At 40.7% G+C, this 18541-nt stretch overlaps 1 protein-coding gene and 1 pseudogene across 1 annotated transcript; one reads left to right on the top strand and one right to left on the bottom strand.

Annotated features, from left to right (window-relative positions):
* Positions 1 to 8065: 8065 nt before the first annotated feature.
* On the top strand, positions 8066 to 9039 carry LOC147607421 (uncharacterized). Its single transcript, XM_086790536.1, has 4 exons — positions 8066 to 8200; positions 8297 to 8358; positions 8442 to 8553; positions 8704 to 9039. Exons 1-4 carry the CDS (start codon positions 8195 to 8197, stop codon positions 8821 to 8823), a joined length of 300 nt encoding a protein of 99 aa, XP_086646662.1. The 5' UTR covers positions 8066 to 8194; the 3' UTR covers positions 8824 to 9039.
* A 1824-nt stretch (positions 9040 to 10863) lies between these two features.
* LOC147607422 (uncharacterized) lies at positions 10864 to 13740 on the bottom strand (annotated as a pseudogene).
* Between the last annotated feature and the right edge of the window lie 4801 nt (positions 13741 to 18541).

Raw genomic sequence — 18541 nt, forward strand, 5'->3', positions numbered from 1 at the left:
GTTAAGGCATGTCCTCCATTACAGCTATTATCGCCTAGTTGGACTGGCACCTTTATCCTTCGATATTTCATGGTCTGAATAAAATTAGGCTCCAATAACAAGTGTTCCACAACTGATGTGAACTTTCGAGCACATTTGAAAGGATGACAAAACAAGCATTAGTTTATCCTACTTCAATAAATCTATCTAAATGATTGTGGAAGAGGAAAATGTCTATAGGGACTTTCTAACATAACCATGATATCTGAACACAGAGTTTGCGAAGTAAGATGTATTTTGTTCAATGTCGTAAAGAAGCAAACTCCAATGTGCGTTGAAAAAACAAACAGGACATAGGTGTTATAAAAACACACATATAAATTACCTAATATATGTTTTCAGTTTATAACTTAACACGAGACCCACTCTTCGTTTATAAGCCATGACAATAATTCGCACCAGATCAAGGTTGGCACCCTGAAACCAGGCCATTAGGTCCAAAAATGATGTCCCCTCATTTTGCAATTGCCCTGATATAAGAGGGTCTATAACATATGTAATATTTTGTACCTCTTTTGGTAGAAGAGAGAGACAATACCTGCAGGCAACAATGAATAGAAAATATAATTAAGATTTGTGAGAAAATAGAAATAGGATTTGCGACAAAAAATAGAATACAGCACAATCATGCCAACATACCATAGTGATACATGCACGACATACCATAGTGATACATGCATGATTGTGTCTGACTTCCAGTATCTCGCCACATTGCAAAACACGTAAGTCAACTGCATCTAAGCTTGTGACAAGCCTGCTTCCCCGAACTGTAATTGCCATATTCATGGGAGCAATATTCTTCAACTCCCTTAATTGTCTAGTATTTTCTGCTTCAATGACGTTGATTTCTATACGAATCCTGTTGGCTTCTTGCCATGCATCATCATCTGCTGATCATCAGGAAAAATATCACCCCCATCACTGGCAAAACTGGATGGTTGTGACTGTGCGGCAGTAGCATTCGGTTGTGCTTGTGATTGTGCCTCCAATTGTGGTTATGCCTTCGGTTCTAGTTATGCGTGAGGTTTTGGTTGTGCGGCATCTTGCTAGTGGCTAGTCTTGTGCTTCTGCTCTTCTCCAAGTCTGAGAGCAGGTGTCCCTATCGTGAATAGCATGGGTGTCCTTAACTAGCCTTGCATGAGGATGGAGGGGTGAGACCGTTAGGATCTTCAGCATGCAACGATCGCTAACAGAGACAGGTGCTAATAGTATGTCATATTTGTTCCTCAATCTACGGAGTGTATCAAAATCCCTAGGCATTATTGTAAGCCTATGGGCATGGGCAGCGAGGAAATATGAATCTTCAAATATGAGCCAGTCTTCAGTAATTTCTTGGAGACAAAATTGCAGCTGCTTGCCATCGCATGCCAATACTCCAGTGTTCCCATATTTCATGCACAAGCCTCTGAAATGGTAGCCTGGCTAATGCAGGTTGCATATGTCGTTCAATCTTCGAAGCTCTCACAGAACTACTGTGTGGGCTTGATATCTTCTCCTCCTACCTTGCACCTAAAGTGACTCCATAAGCCTTTCGCTTGTATCTACCCTTCGAGTAGTTTGCTTGGTACGCACCATCTGATAAATTAACTCAATAATATCACAACCAAAAAGTTGTTGGGAGTCAGTACCAAGCGAAGACGGAGAAGCAGGATGCCCGCTTCTTGCAACTAATCGCTTGGTACTGACCCACACTTACAAGATCTTATAGTACAGTCCGTGAGAAACATGACCCAAAGGGGAGTCAGTACCAAGCTGAATGAGGCCAGCAGGATGCCAACGAGCCGCATGTCACTTGGTACTGACCTCGTGAGCAAAATGACACAAGGGGTTAGTACCAAACAAAATGGGGCCTACAAGATGTCACAAGCCATATATCGCTTGGTACTAACCCCATGAGAAAAAAAACCGAAAAAGGTTGTCATTGCCTCACGACATGGGACCAACAGCATGCCAACAAACCTCATATCTATTGGTACTAACCCCGTGAGCAAAATGATTGCATTATACCAAGAAAAATGGGACCTGAAGGATGCCAATGAGACTTGTCTCTTGGTTTTGACCCCATGAGAGCAACGTGTCCCAAGAGAAGTCAGTACCCCCATGAGCCACCTATCGCTTGGTATTGACCTCGTAACCCATGTTACCACTAGGGGAGTAGTACCAAGTGAAATGGTGCATGCAAACGGTGCAAACGAGACTCTAGCCGCTTGGTACTAACCCTTGAGAAAATTGATCGTCAAAGTACCAAGCAATATGGGGCATGCAGGATGCCAACGAGGCTCGTGTCGCTTGGTATTGACCCCGTGTGAGCAACGATCTCAAGGGGAATCAATACCAAGCGATATGGGGCCATCACGATGCCCTCTAGCCTCCTATCACTTGTACTGACTCCCCTTGAGGAAAATAATCTCAATAGAGATCATTATTAAGGATGCCAACAACGACACTCGTGCCGCTTGGTATTGACCCCGTGAGCAACATGACCTTAAGGGGGTTCGGTACCAAGTGATATGGGCCAGTAGGATGCCAATGAGCCTCCTATCGCTTGGTGCATAACCTTAACGCAACATTACCCTAACAGTTATTATTCGTTAAGAAAAGGTCATTACCAGGCAATAAAGAGCTCACGGAGTGCCTGTGAGCCCCTTATCGCACGGTACTGACCTAAAAATGAACACTTATTGAAGCAGTAAAAAAATCACAAAATACCTGTAGAAGCGATGGATGTAGAGGCAATGGCATTGTCTGATTTTGGGGGGGTTGATGAGGAGGTAGATGCAGTCACGAGGCAAAGGCAATAAGGCACCACGATAATGTTTACAAAAAGAAATTAAACACATGCAAGAGAGGAGAGGAGTGAGAGTACCTAGCATATTGACGTGTCATTCATGTGTCATACCTTATAAATGCCACTTATGATCATTAGTACACACCACGGGAGTGGTGCTAAGACCACGTGGTATGAGACCACGTTGGTCTTTAACGGCTCGTATCTCCCTCGTGAGATTCATTCATTCGCATTGAGTTCCCTGCTGCAACAATCGCCCTTTGCATTGCCCCTCTGCATCGCCATCGGCCCTTCTTCTTCTTCTATCTCCACAAGCAAACTAAGGCTTTTAATCAAATCTACAGGCATGCTTTTCTCTCTATCTCTCTCTCTAATTAAACGCTCACCATATTCATTCTGAACACACACACACACACACACACACACACACACACACACACACACACACACACACACACAACATACAGAAAGAAAAAAACTCTTCTCCATCTCCAACAACCTTACATAAACAAAAAGTGTTATGATGTTTTAATGAACCATAGCCTGCTAAACTGTGATGCATGCTCATTTTTGAAGGCATGGGATGAAACTTTAATTTGAAGGGTTAATTCTATTATGCCGTTCTTTCCTAGGCATTACAAGGGGATATTGAAAAATTCACCCTTAAATTTTTCGGTGGCCTTGGGTAAAATGGCTTATAAATGCGTGAGACCTTATAATGCCACTTATGAATAGGACATGGTGTTAAGACAACCACGTGGTTCTAAAACAGCCTGAATCTCCTTGGGGACATCGAGCTTTCTGCCCATCCTAAAATCCTTGGTGTCGAGCTCTTTGCCCTTTGTGTCGTCCCTCTACATCACCATCGCCATCATCTAACATGTGCCTTGCCATTGCCGTGGTGTCGAGCTCCCCTGCTCTGCCATCATTTCATCGCCATCGCCATCACCAGAGTAGGTATCCTTGTAGTGCCTTATAGCTTGTTCTTACTGACCCCCTTTACTTTAATTTTGTTATCTGGGGGGCCATTATTATGAAGCGGGGGCTCGTGGACATCGCGTACCGCTTGGTATTGACCCCATGATCCATATGGCCTCGTGTTCTCCCTCATGTATATCCTTTTGTACAGAAGGGGTCAGTACCAAGCGGTATGGAACTCGCAGTAGGCATCGCGTAAGCCCCTAACTCTTAATACTGACCCTCTTTTGTTTTTTTTCTTTTGGGATCTTCCATTTTGTTATCTGGGTCAATACGAAGCGGTAAGGGGCTCGCGAACAATTTCGCCGGTGACAACTGAAAAAGGAAATCCAGAGAATGCGGACTTCTACATTCTAAAATGCACAAAGGAGAAAGAGCTTTGTAAGAGACCTACAAAAGAAGGATGGGGGAATGCCATTACATAAGGTTGTTTTACTATGAAAGGGTTCTTCTATGCACCTAAAGACAAGAAAACCTACGAGTTGTAGAATTACAAGTCCACAGGCCTTGATAGCGATGCATCTTGTACGAGCAATCAAATTTCCAATGGACCCACACCCAACTAACAAAAATCTGTTTGTCTTATCCCTTGAGGTACATGAAGCTGTGTACAATAGTATGCCATTCAATTTTTAGCATACTTGTTAGATACAAAGCTGTGTAAAACAGTATGCCATCCAATTGTGTGCATACTTGACATGTTTCTATCTATGCTCATGAAATTTAGTGCTCCAGGACTATGTATTATGTAACTTCGATGATTCAATTCTCGTGAATATTTGATTGGATGCACGTAAATCTTGTCAGAATGAAGATTTTGATGATTTGAGTTAGTTATGTATAGAAGCTTTACTGATCGATCTGCCAGAAAGAATTTCGCGTCCGTGGGGATTTGTTTAAAAAAAACATCCTCACTGATTGCTAATTCTCTTTTCAACTTGATATTGTTAAAAAAATGTAGAGAACACTTGCTTTGCAAATGAGAAAATTAATCCTAAATTGGGGATTCCAATTAATACAACATCGACACATGGAGACACTCAAGTAGTTAATAACAGTAGTAGAAATGACGCACAAAGAAGAAGAAAACTTAAAATAATCTCAATACTTCGAGTCTAATTTATACATACATCCGGTTTTATTCTGTTTATGATTGCAACTTATATTGTGTAATCATACACCATACTTTATAAATGATATGTGTTGGGAGGAAGTGGGCTTGATGAGGAGGCGGGCTTCATCTTCTTCGGTGGTCTTCCTTCTCCTTCATCTTCTTCTTGAACGTCATCTGCTGGGAGATCTATTCTTTGCAATTGCACCTCTAGAGGCAATAGTTCTGGAGGAACACACCGACTCTTTCTTGTCCTCATTAGATATCTTTTGCCATAAGGAGGCAATGATTCTGGTTCATTTATTCCTGCTACAAGAGCCTGGGCTGTGTATGACAGGTATAGTAGGGGCATCTTAGCGCTTGACACCCATGCCTCTAACTAAACACTTGCAAAGCAAACTTTTTCTCCACCAGCACCACTTTCTTAGCATCATTGAATGGCACATCACATCCACCACAAAACCTGGAGAGTACTTTCAATGCGAATAAAGGAAATTTTGCATTGTCTTTTGAGAATTCTTTATGAAATGTAATGATCTGTGCATCAAAGTTGTAAGCATCATGATTCAAGTCAACTTATTATATCAATTATAAGCAAGTGTCATAAAATGTATGTACCTTTTGATGATTCAAATATCTTATATATTCAACGAGACCATCATCCTTTCGATGACCTGTTGATTTTGAACTACGAGCATCAGATGATCTTGAGCCTCCTGCTCTCTTCATTCAGCAAATCATCATCATATACAAAAACCTGCAAGCAATGTAATACACTTAATTGACAAAATACACGTAAAATGAATACTAATATCTTAAGAAGGTTTCGGTGCTGTTACATGTTGATTTTCATCACCTTCAAGCATTTTGCTAGTCCACAAAGGGATCGTAGATTTACTATCTTCATGTATGGTAGCTGCTATTTATTTGCCCATATCTGCCAAACCAAGACGGTCCGCAACAATTACTGTAGCCTCCTCCTCGGAATGCAATTGGCTTTCATATATCCTAGCTTCATTGAACATGTCCCTTAATATATCCTTGCTGGGCAGATACTTGGAGTCCTAAACTACAGAATCAACCAGGAGGTGTTTGTCAACTCCTTGCTCGACCCACCCCATGTCTGCTTCACTATAATTTACTAAAGCAGCCAAGCAATAGTCTTCACGAATATTAAAATGATGCATAATGTCTATGAATAATACATAATCACACTGGTCTGCCATAGTAAAGCTAGGCAAAGAAGGAAGTGACAAGTCCCCCTGTTCGTTCTCATTAGGCGGACTGGCTTCCAATGGGATTATGCTCATGGGTGCTACTGCATCGACACTGACAAGGAATGTACTAGTGGGAAACATTTCCTTTTCAGCCTCTGCCCTCTCCTCTACTGGATCAATAGCCACCTCTTCTTCAACTACATCATCTTGATTGGCACTTGACTGCTTGGTAAATCTGTTGTCTGGGGCTCAAAGTCTTTAGTATGCAGAAAACAAAGAAATCCATAACTGTATTGGAGAAGGTGACACTTCTTTGAGTGTAAGGGGCATTTCTCCTCTACTCTACTGGCGCAAGCTGGGGATCTTTTCAAGACAGCAGTTGAGCCTTCTTTTCATGACTTTATCTGTTGCAAAATTAGATGGATGAACATATCGTTCACCATAAGCCGTTCACAATGTTGCCCGAAACTATCTATTCATACTCCTGCTCTCCGATCACTGAGAATAATCCTAAAAATCTTGATAATGTTCTCAAAAAAAGGAAATTATGCATTGAACATTAAAGACAATTCACGATCACGGTGGTGGGCATGTACATTGTATACGAATATATACAACTTTTTGCACAAGAATCTTCCGCCTCATCACCAGATTCCAAGAGAATGTCCAACTCAGGAGCCAACATGCCTAAAGAAACATTTCAGTCAATTAGGAAGAGCATGCTTAATATACAAGGGGTCAATACCAAGCGATAAGAGGCTTAGGCGATGCATGCGAGCACCTTGTCGCTTGTACTAACCATAAATCAAAAGGATACAAAAGGGGTTAGTATCAAGCGATTAGGGGCTACTACGATGCCTGCGAGCTCCCTAGAACTTGGTACTGATCCCTTCTATATAAAAGGATAGACATGGGGGCCTTACACGATGCCTGCGAGTTCCCTACCACTTGGTACTGACCCCTTCTATATATAAAAGGATAGACATGGGGGTAAACACGAGGCCATATGGATCATGGGGTTAGTACCAAAAGCGATAGGGGGATTGCGCGATGTTCGCAAGCCCCTTACCGCTTCGTACTGACCCAGATAACAAAATGGAAGATCCCAAAAGAAAAAAAACAAAAGAGGGTCAATATCAAGCAATTAGGGGCTTACACGATGCCTGCGAGTTCCCTACCGCTTGGTACTGACCCCTTGTATACAAAAGGTTAGACATGGAGGCAAACATGAAGCCTACGGATCATGGGGTCAGTACCAAAGTAGTAGGGGAATTGATACTACCACACCCCATTGTATGAGATAGCCTTCCTCGGAGAGCGGCCAGCCTTCTTCTGAGAGCAGCCAGCCAGCGAGGAAGAGCCCCTCTATGCCTCTGTTTTTTTTTTCCTTCTTGTTTCCCGTGATTGAGATTGGGTCATGTACTTAGCCGTTTCGGCTGCATTTTGGTAACTAATGGATAAATCTCCTTTTTATTTTATTTTTTTTAAGAAAGGGCAGTCTTGTTTGAGCCCCATACTACTTAAAAAGGTGTGTGACATTCACTCTTCTGTCTTGAGCTTACATCGCCTTTTTTCAGATAGATGGGCCACCATATGCATAAATGTGGCACCCAACTCTTCGCCGTCCTCTTTCATAAGCTCTTATCGAGCATAGTATAGAATGCCTTTTTTAAAATCTACCAGACAACAAAAGGAGCCCCTTGCCGCCGTTAAGACGGCTTTCTCCACAAGAACACGGATAGTTGTGTGTGTGTGTGTGTGTGTGTGTGTGTGTGTGTGTGTGTGTGAGAGAGAGAGAGAGAGAGAGAGAGAGAGAGAGAGAGAGAGAGAGAAACTAGGGCATTTGGCAGTCTTATGACATTACAAGAGAAGTGAATGAAACTTGTTCTTTATTAAAAAAATTTGGATGGATACTACCTTCTGTCCAATAACCCTGGATTATTGAAAACAAAGGCGAAAGGCGGCAGAGTGCTTACAAAATATGATCACTCAACAGCTCATCTAGTTCTAGCAGCATCAGACATTCTGGTTTGCGTGTCGGTGAATGAACCTACAGCAGAAATGCCTGTAAGAGCCTTCAAAGTAAAATATCTTGTAAATTGTTAAATATCAACAAGTCCTGTAGTCAACTCACGTGCTCAAAACTGGGATGCTCTATTTCAGCTGATTGCGATGCAGTATGGGAGTATTCCTATCACAAAACAACAAGAGGGATCTGATCAAAGGCAAGTGTTTTTCACGAACTGCTCTTGACTTTGCTCTCTGGCTCCACAAGGATCACTTTTACATATGCTTGGTCTGGCATCAGTGTAATGGATGCGGATGATAATTCTCATCGGAAGAGAGCAAATGCATTCATCTTTCGATCTGCCACGGCACATGAACTGATGGTAGCTTTGAGAAGGGCTATCGACTGCAAAGTAAGTGCTTGTGAAACTTGAGTAGGTTTGCTTGTGTGAGGGTTGGTGATATAGTCTGTTGGGTCAACCATGGCTGACCTGGATATAGCCCACCGGAAAGCAGGTTTGTTTTATCCTTTGTTTTCTTTGAGTCATGGTGTTGCAATGCAGGTCAATGATCCTGAAAGATGGAAGGACATCATGAGGAATGGCATGTCTAAGGATTTCTCATGGGATGGGGAATGCGTAGAGGAGTACTTGGCTGCATATGCATCTATCAAGCAATTGTAGTCACCTGATCAAATTGCGTTTGTAATATGATGTGATCTTGTATGAGTAGAAGAATGTAAGGCTTTCAACCTTTCCTTTCATCATCTTTGGCATATGGGACAGACTGGCTAGACCAATGTGATCTCGTCTTTACCTTGGTAATCAGAGCCCCCTTGTAATTTGTCATCTTTCGTAAAGCTTTGACAAGGTTTTTTAAAAAACAAAAATTCTTCATGATTTCATTGGCAATCTTTTTTTATGGAGGATTTCTCTCTCGTTTTTCAGTATGTGTCGGTAGCCTCACATCATGGAGAAGGTAAGGCTGAACAAGCCCAAGGTTAGGTTGCCATCAAACCCAACGGGGCAATATGATTACTTCTTAAACATACAAGGAGGCAAAATAATCTCTTAGTTTTGTATCACCACAGTTAGATAGCTTTGTTTTGTTTTTATTTTGTTTTCCATTCCATGATGAGAGATGCCATAGACATTATTGTATCACTTTAGTCTCATAGGCCCATTGGGTCTTTAGTAGACGCTTAATATCTCTCTCTCTCTCTCTCTCTCTCGGCTCGCCATACAGCAGCTAGCAACAGATGGGCATGAGTCATGGTATAGCCAAGTATGCACCTAGTTCAAGAGGCAGGGACTTAGGATGGATCGTCTCCTGCTACTCCAGTAAGACATGGACTCCCCATCCATCAAGCTATCTCAGGATGTCAGGAACCGGGTAATTAGATATTATTTATTGGGACTATACATACAAGATACCTGGATCACAACACATGAGCCACTCTCACACAAACGGCAGTACTACATGGAAACCTTCATGAGGCTTATAGAGGATGGTTTCATGCTGAGGGCCAGATATCTTGCAATATACATGTCACATGCCATGTAGATTTGCAGTGGGCAAATTGCGTGTCATCACACCGCATAAGGATAGAGACAGGGAGAGCCATGCAAATAGCTCGTGACTGAGGAGACGATATGCACAATATGCCAGAAAGAGAGAGTGTGAGAGGAGCACGTCATATGTAGGTGCACCGTATATTGTGACATTCGAGGGAGGTTCCACTGTCTCTTGAGAGAGGGGTTTGGACCCCTATCCAAGACCATGGATTACCTAGATCAGCGGTGCCTAGAGCTTGATCGCCACTGATTAGGGAGTCGAGACCCCGTGGGAGACACCCACCCCTGTCCTAGGCGATCATCACTGAGTTCTTCCAACCACGAGAAGGTGGCATACCAGCCATGGATGACATACCCATAGCCTCACGGAGCCACATATTCTGGAGTGTCTGACCTCCTGCCAGACCCCACTCTGGTGTGACTCTAGATTGGGTCATGGCACTACAACGAGCTTGACGTCCCAAACTCCGTGGACCTCACCAGCAACACAGACATGAGCCCCAGCTTGAGATCTTGGAGAGGCACAAAGCCACCTTTCCATGTCCCAACGGATCTTCAGAGCCTACTACACGGTATCCCCATGCTTGATATCCTTGATGGCTCCCTCCTCCTACCGGGGGGTTAGCTCCATAGGTTGTATGATGATGATGGTCCCATTTTGTATCATATGGATCAGATTTGATATTCCCAACTCATAGCTCTCGTCTTTGTTTTCTTTTGTAGGACATCACTAAGGGTATCATGGTGCCCTTTGTAGGTGGCCTCCTTAGTGTTTGCGATGTTAACATCAATGTCAACATTGCCTTCTTCAGTGCCATCTACCAATGGGTCAAAGGCAATGTAGTCCCAACTATGAATATGAGACTGATTGATGCACCTATGCCATAAGTGTTCCATACAATTACTACAATAACATGATAACCAACGCACTCTCAATGGTGTTGGATCGTGCTGAGAGTATGCAGAGACTGAATGTAGGGATCTTGTGTTTATTACAGCCTTGACATTCCATACCTCATCTCTATCTCTGTCACCCAACTTTATCACCCAAAAGACTCTACTAATGTACCGAGCTTGTGATTCATATGTGGACTCGGCTCCAGTGGTGATCGTTTCTTGTTGCAAAAACTTTACAACATCAGCTGCACATTAGAGCTTAGCACCATTAGGCTTGAGTTGTTCATGAGTTAGTGCTCTCTTCACCTCAACCCCTACACCATCGTGCTCTCCCTTTCCATGACTAGAGCCAAATAAATTCCAAATCATTTGCAAACCTGTGATGGCAGTGTACCTAGAAACAAAGTAGAAAGGCCTTTTTGCTTTGAATTGAGAGACGAAGTACCATCAGACCAAACCTAATGACGTTGTAGGGGAATACCATAGGGTAATACCCAATTATAATGTAGCATGAAACAATGTTGCACAAAATGGGTATCATGCTTCTTATCATCAAGGATATAAAAGTGAATCGTTTTGTGGATGTCACGTGCAATGCGAAAGTATGTAATATGCACAAATATGGACACTTGGCTTGAATACCAGTGCATTGATTGTCTCTCATTTTTCTCCTTAAAAGAGTAATTCTCAACAAAGTCTACAACAAATATTACCACATCTTTGGGAAAATTGGACATGCATTCTTTATATTGCTCAGCTTGCCACCTGTACACAAGGTTATGTTTGATAAACTTTCTGAGCTGGTCCTTGAACATTTGATTCAGTGCCTTGCATGACATTTCCTTGTGTATTAACTCTTTCCTCTTCTTTGTCTTGCCATCATGAGTGGTTCCACAGTCTATGTCCTGAAAGATCTTCACGGTGACAAGTCGACCAACATATGCAGATTCAGCTGGTGGACAAACTGCTATGTTTCGAGGACCATAGACAATGTAACTCCCCATCAAACACTTCAAAGAATGGAAAATAGTACCTTCAACTTTGGGACATAGGATGGGCTCCCATGTGCTTGTGATACTCTTGTAGGACTTCTCTGCAACCTTGCACCCACCTGGCTGAGAACCCACATTACAAATGACACAATTACATTGACATGCTTTGCCATGCAACCCAAAAGTCGATCCTCTAATCTGGTTCAATGCATCTTTTAAGAATGACATGTGAACATGTGTTATGCAGCAACAAGTGTATCGATCGTTAAGCTTGCGCACAAAGTATGGCTTTATTTTCTCAAAAGCTCATTGATGAACTGGTGCCTATGGATGCATCTCCTTACACAACAAATATAGTTCAACTTGCAATACAAAACCATGGTAGTAAGCTAAACATTTGGTTTTTGAAACTAGTTTGTAGTTATAGGTTCCTAGGTGTATGCAGCTGGTTCACCAACCAGTATCTTATTGGTTTAACACCGGTATCATATTGTTTCAAAACTGGTGTTGTCTAAAAAAGCAAAGCTGATCTTTACCTTATATCTTATGCATGTTGCATAGAGCTAATGTTCCAAACGGTATCATACCAGTACAAAACACTGGTATCATATGGCCACCCCAAGTTCTCCTTCTGGTCTTTTCCTGGTATCATACCAGTGTTCAACCGGTATAATACCGATTAGAAAATTTGCTATATACAGAGTACATTAGAGGATACCATGCTCTTAAGCCAGTATGATAGCAGTGTTTAGCTGGCAGGCAGCTAGTCTTTCCCTATCAGTAAAGTTAGTTGTATACAGCTATCATTCCACAACTGGTATCATATTGGTTTGGGAGCGGTGTGATATTGGTGAAAAGCCTCAGGAATGCTTGTTTTTTATATAAAGGTTGTTTTTGATCGGGTATCTTACTAGTTTAACACCAATCTCTTATTACTGGTTTTCTTGGTTTTGTTTATTGCTGCTCCAAGTTGAAAACCATTTTGAACAATGCCCTGCCTTGTGAGGGAGGATGGTTTCTTTTTATTTTCTAAATTTTCTAGTACTTAACTTTTCCAAGTAGTCCAAGATCTATAGGCTGACTGACTGGAAATTTGATAGTCAAACATAATACACATAGATACATGATAAAAGAAGGAAACAATGCACATACAAGGATGATAGAATCATAGAAGAGTAGAGAATTTGGCATTTGTTTGTATACCAGTTGGAATCATAGAATCATAGAAGAGTAGAGAATTTGGCATTTGTTTGTATACCAGTTGAAAACATCTAATCTAGTATCTGAATTTATACTGACGGAATATGCAATGTATAAAAGCACACCAAATTAGCACAGGTGTTGGTAGCATGGGTTGTTGTGCTGTTACCTAAGATTGATCAAGAAGGTGTGTGAGATGCTTAGCCTAAGATTTTATGCCAAGGCGCTTGCGAACATACATCCTTTTTGTTGGGCAAAACACGAGTATGGCTTAACCAAAATTTTAAAACAAGCTCCTTCACCTCATCTCACTGCCTACTGCACGGGCTTGCCGATGGCATGAAGATAATGGCAAAATACCATCAGCAGAGGTTTGAAAACGCTCTCTAGCTGCATAGAAATTACGTATGTGTATGTTCAACTACCTTGAAACATCTGCAATGTTAAGAGAGGATGTATTTGTCCCAGCGCCATTCAAAAGAATCATTGGAATAGATCTTTTTAGAAATAGCTCCTCAGAGTTTCTAGGTACTTTGACTGCTTCAAGTGTATTTCGTATGCCATCTATTAGACTTGTCTTTTTCCATAGTGGAAAATTGCTGGAAATCTCCTTCATGGAGAGGTGTTAGAGAACCTAAGCTAATATATTAAACGAGGTCTTCTCATCTAGACCCTTGGTCCACTGATTAAAGTACTGAACAACGTCATTGCATATTTTTTGATGCTTCTTCTCGTTTGCACCATGACTTACATTGTGCTCTTGTTCTTCTTGTATCTTAGACTTCATCCTTGCACGTTGTTCTTGCTTCCTCTGCGTATGATAATCCTTGATTGCATTGGCAGAAAACTTTACGCATGACTCGCAACCCTCTACACATGCTAAACTTCTACATTTACCTCTAAATTCTTGGGAATCCATGATGGGTGAAAGGTCCATGCGTATGTGTGTGTGTCGGTGAAACAACAGTAAGGGGCCTACAATAGGTAGAGAGAGAGAGAGAGAGAGAGAGAGAGAGAGAGAGAGAGAGAGAGAGAGAGACATGGGAGAGGTGGCAAAATGAGTGCACCACGAGCTACTTGTAATTTTTTTTGTTTTTAGGCTTCTCAAATGTATAAAATGTGGGAGAAAATGAGGGAAAATGACTTTTTCAAATGTGTAAAAACCAGTTTAAAAGCCATGTCCACGACATAGGTTTCGAGTCCACCTTACCATGCATCCACCCATACACTCATTTTACAAGAAGTTGGATATATCTATAAGCCCAAGGTACACAATGATTGCATTCTCTCAACCTGAATCATCCAGGTTTAATTTTTTTTTTTAAAAGATTCTCTCAACCGTAATCATCTAGGTCTTTAAAAAAAACCTTTATCTCTCAGGTGGTTGAAACACCACTAAGGTTCTCATAAAACCTTTTCTTCAAGGTTTAGTTTCCAAGGTTTCTCACTAGACCTTACTTTCTTTCTCCATTAAACCTCACTCTATCATATAACACGAGGAATCCATTATATTTATAAGTTATCCTTTCAAAACTAGATAATCTAAAGGTACACAACAAAACTAGATAATATAAAGGGTACACAACAAAACTAGATAATCTAAAGGTACATAATAAAACTAATAATCTCAAGGTACATAACAAATGTTAAAAACGGGGTTACAAGAATGTGCACATACACACACACACACACACAGTGGAGAAGCTCAAGGGAGCACACAATGAGATGATAGATAGATAATGAATGTGTGGTGTACAAAAGATGATCAATATACCCCAAGATAGGTGTATACTAGCATGAGGAAAAAACCTCCTAAAGAGGGAAAAAGTGTCCCGATTGGTCCTAGTGTGTTCACACACATCACTACTAAATATGGCTACAAATCTCCCCTAAGAGTAATGATGTGAACAAAGGGGTGATGTGGTACTAAAAGTACAGAGATGTGCCAAGCTCTTTGGACTATGAGAGGGAGCCCATTCTAATCCCCAAAGGGAAGTAAGTTCAAAGCTTTGCAAAAAGCTTCAAACTTCTCTCGTGATAGAGACTTCATGAATAAATTTGCCATGTTGTTCTATGTTAGCACATAAGCCAAACTGATTTCCCCTCTACAGAGTATCTCCCTCCTAACATTATGATGATAATGCACCTCAATGTGCTTTGTGCAAGCATCGAATACTAGATTCCTCACAACTACCATAGTGCTTTAACTGTCAATAAAGATGGTAGTGGCTAAGGACTCACCAATACCCAAATCAACAGGTGTTTGAGCCAAACACACTCAACTATAGCTATAAATGTTGCCCTGTACTTAGTTTCATAGCTAGAAGTGGCCACAGTGGGTTGCTTCTTATTGAGCCATGATATACATGAATCACCAAGGTGAAAGCAAAAATCACTCGTGGACACTCATGTGTCATAACATCCAACCCAGTTTGATGCATGTAGCTGTGATTTACCCCCCTTGGGATAAAACAACCCAAAGTGCTTGGTGCCCTTTAGATAACAGAACACCCGTTTGACAGATTGCCAATGCTTTGTGCTTGGGATATGCATATATCTTCTTAATACTGAGACCCAAAACTAAATGTAGAAGTGGTGTTACATAAGAAGCTAGGGCATCCAACAGCTTCTTGATATACAGACCAGCATCAAAAGGGTCACCTGCATCTTTAAGACTAAGTTACAAACCAGGTTCCATACGTGTAGCAACAAGTTTAAAGTCTCCAAGATCGAACATCTTCAACAATGCCTCGATGTATTGTGTTTGTAGCATGATAATTCCATCATTATGCTATCGAAACTCAATGCCCAAATAATGGTCCAACGGGAAAGATCTGACATTTCAAAAGACCTCTATACGTTGATGATATGCTGCTCACAGACCTCTATAAAGACATTTTTGATTTCTGACCTTTTTGAACAAAACCATGAGGCTGAGATACATAGACCTCTCAATGGATATACCCAGTATGTCTACAATAATCATCAACAATGTATGTGCCAAAATAGAGGTAGCCCCCAATAGGTGGTGTCCTCATAGGACCACATGCATCATTGTGTATAAGATGCAATTTTTGGATAGCTCTAGTTGAACCATCTTTGTGCTTGCTGCATTTTTCCAAGAATACAGCCCTCGCAAACATGTTTGATAGGGGCTTCAAGGTGTGGCAACTCAGACACCATGTCATGCTTATGCAAACATAGCAAACTTCCAAAGTTCAAGTGACCAAAGCGTACATGCCACAACTTGCATCACTCATTACCTTTGTGGTGGCAGAAACTATACATATGGCATGCTTTTCATATGCATCTAGCCTATAAAAGGCCATGAGACAAAGTACCAAAAGTAACAATTATATTTCCATCACTGCGATCATGAACAATACATCTATTATCCACAAACTGAACCATTAAGGTAGCCTTAGTAATGGCAGAGATAGATAACAAGTTCTTCTTGATCCCTGGTATATATAATACATCTAAAAGCATGATTGTTTCACCATCATTTACAAAACAGTGAGAAATATTTACTAACTCCTTTTACATGACATAAGGAGTTTTTTCACATGTAACAATATTTCTCTATGGAGCACATTCAAGTGATGAGAACGAACCTGCGAGATGAGAAATAATGTGCTTACTAGCACCACTGTCAAAATACTAGACATGTACATTTGTAACAACCATGCATACATCCTTATGTAAAGGGTCAAAACTACATTGCACAATGAAAGCCTAATCATCATGTGCATAGTTTCTAGATTCGTTTTTTTCTGCATTAGATCGTGATGCATCTGCTAAGCCATACCCGAGTCTTTCTTTTTCTCATTCTCCAGCTTCTTGTTGCACTCATTAATGTAGTGACTAGGTTTACTGCAACAACAATTGCATTTTTCCTTTTTCTTTGGCTTGTCGCCTTCCTTGTTTGTAGGCATGTCCAATGACTCTCATTTTGGCTTATAACTACCCTAAGGAAAGGATTTAGCTTATAACTACCCTAAGGAAAGGATTTAGCTTATAACTACTCTCATTTTTGGCTTATAACTACCCTAAGGAAAGGATTTAGCTTTGCCTCTTTGTTATGGCTGGCAGTAAAAGCTTGATCTCCTGTATGCATGACATATCTATAACTACCCTAAGGAAAGGATTTAGCTTTGCCTCTTTGTTATGGCTGGCAGTAAAAGCTTGATCTCCTGTATGCATGACATATCTATTTTACTTGGATTTCTGTTCTTGCAAGAGCACATAAACAAACTCCTCAAACTTCAAATCATGTGGATTTCCTTTCATCTCATGAGTCTAATGGTAGAAGAAAAACTTTGATAGTGATGTTTCTTATTTATAGCTCTTTGTTTGTTACAGTCTTGTGATCATATTCAAAAGAATGGTAGTGATATATCCATGTTGTACACTCAACAAGTTAAGCTTATCATCAATGATGAGATCTTAGCTAATAATCTTGTGGTTTCTCTTGATGGAGAACCCTCATAGAGGTGAACTATAGTATTCCAAATATTACATGATAGTGTTGAGGGATTTGGGTTTGGAATAGTGAGCATGCACTTAGTGGGGAACTTAGCCACTTTGTGTAAGCCTAGATAGTGATAACATTGCAATAGGTGCTATGTTACTATGTTCTGATATCCCTTTCCCATAGTTGTGTACTCTAATAAAAAATAGAGGAATAGGGTTATCATCATAAATCAAGACATAGGTTGGTCCAACTCTATGTGTTTCAATTAATAATCCTCACTTAGAATGGAGTACACTCAATGTATGTTAACTAAGAAAATTTAGAGTTAATAAAGAAATCATAAGACACTTAGATTAAGCTAAATGATAAGCATAATTAAATGAGAACTAACATAATAAGAGAAAACCATGTGCAAGAGCAAGATTCATAAAGCAACATAAAGCATATATTAATCACTAAGAGGTTACACATAACATAGGCTCTCACACACCCCAAATGAGTGTGTGGACATCATAATATAGGCCTCTCGGAGATAGGAACCTAGATCCACAATCCTCTCCAATTCTCCTACATTTACTCCACCTTCCTAAATCAACCGGAGGTGCATAGGATCAAAGGGATTCCACCTAGAGTTTTAGTGAGCTCACTCTAGTAAACCTAGGATCTAATAACATTCGACATGTGAAACCTTCACTTAGACTTACACTAAGGATATATGGATGCCATATTTTTCAACACTCTCTCTTGATTAAGAATTCTTACCACTATGAAATGTGTGCTTGCCTACTAGCTATAAATGATTTACCTTATAAAAATGTTGTATATGGACAACACCATAACTCTTCCTTCACATATAGTAGGGTTGTGAAGGTAGGGAGTACAACACAAAATATGCAACCATTACCATGAGCTTATCACAAAGTTCACCAAAAGATACTATCACGCTACAATTTAAGTCAACACTTCTCCTAGAAGCACGGTTTCTTGCAGTAGATCATATATACTAAGTTGATGAAGAAACTCACACAAAACCACCCATATGATGTTGAGGAAGAACTACCAAAGATGCAATTGAGTTTAAGTAGAACCCACCAAGGTGCCATCAAATGAAATGGAAATGTGTGTCAGCTCACAAATCCATAAGCTTCAAATGTCATGTATTTACTCATGCCAATAAGGTTCACCAAGGATGTATGTTACATAGGGACCATGAAAGGATTCATAAAATGTCTTCCCAAAGAGTTGTTGATGATAAAATTATTTC

This window comes from Cibotium barometz, chromosome 55, assembly GCF_041138505.1.
Source record: "Cibotium barometz isolate CiBa-2024 chromosome 55, ASM4113850v1, whole genome shotgun sequence".
NCBI classification, from domain to species: domain Eukaryota; kingdom Viridiplantae; phylum Streptophyta; class Polypodiopsida; order Cyatheales; family Cibotiaceae; genus Cibotium; species Cibotium barometz.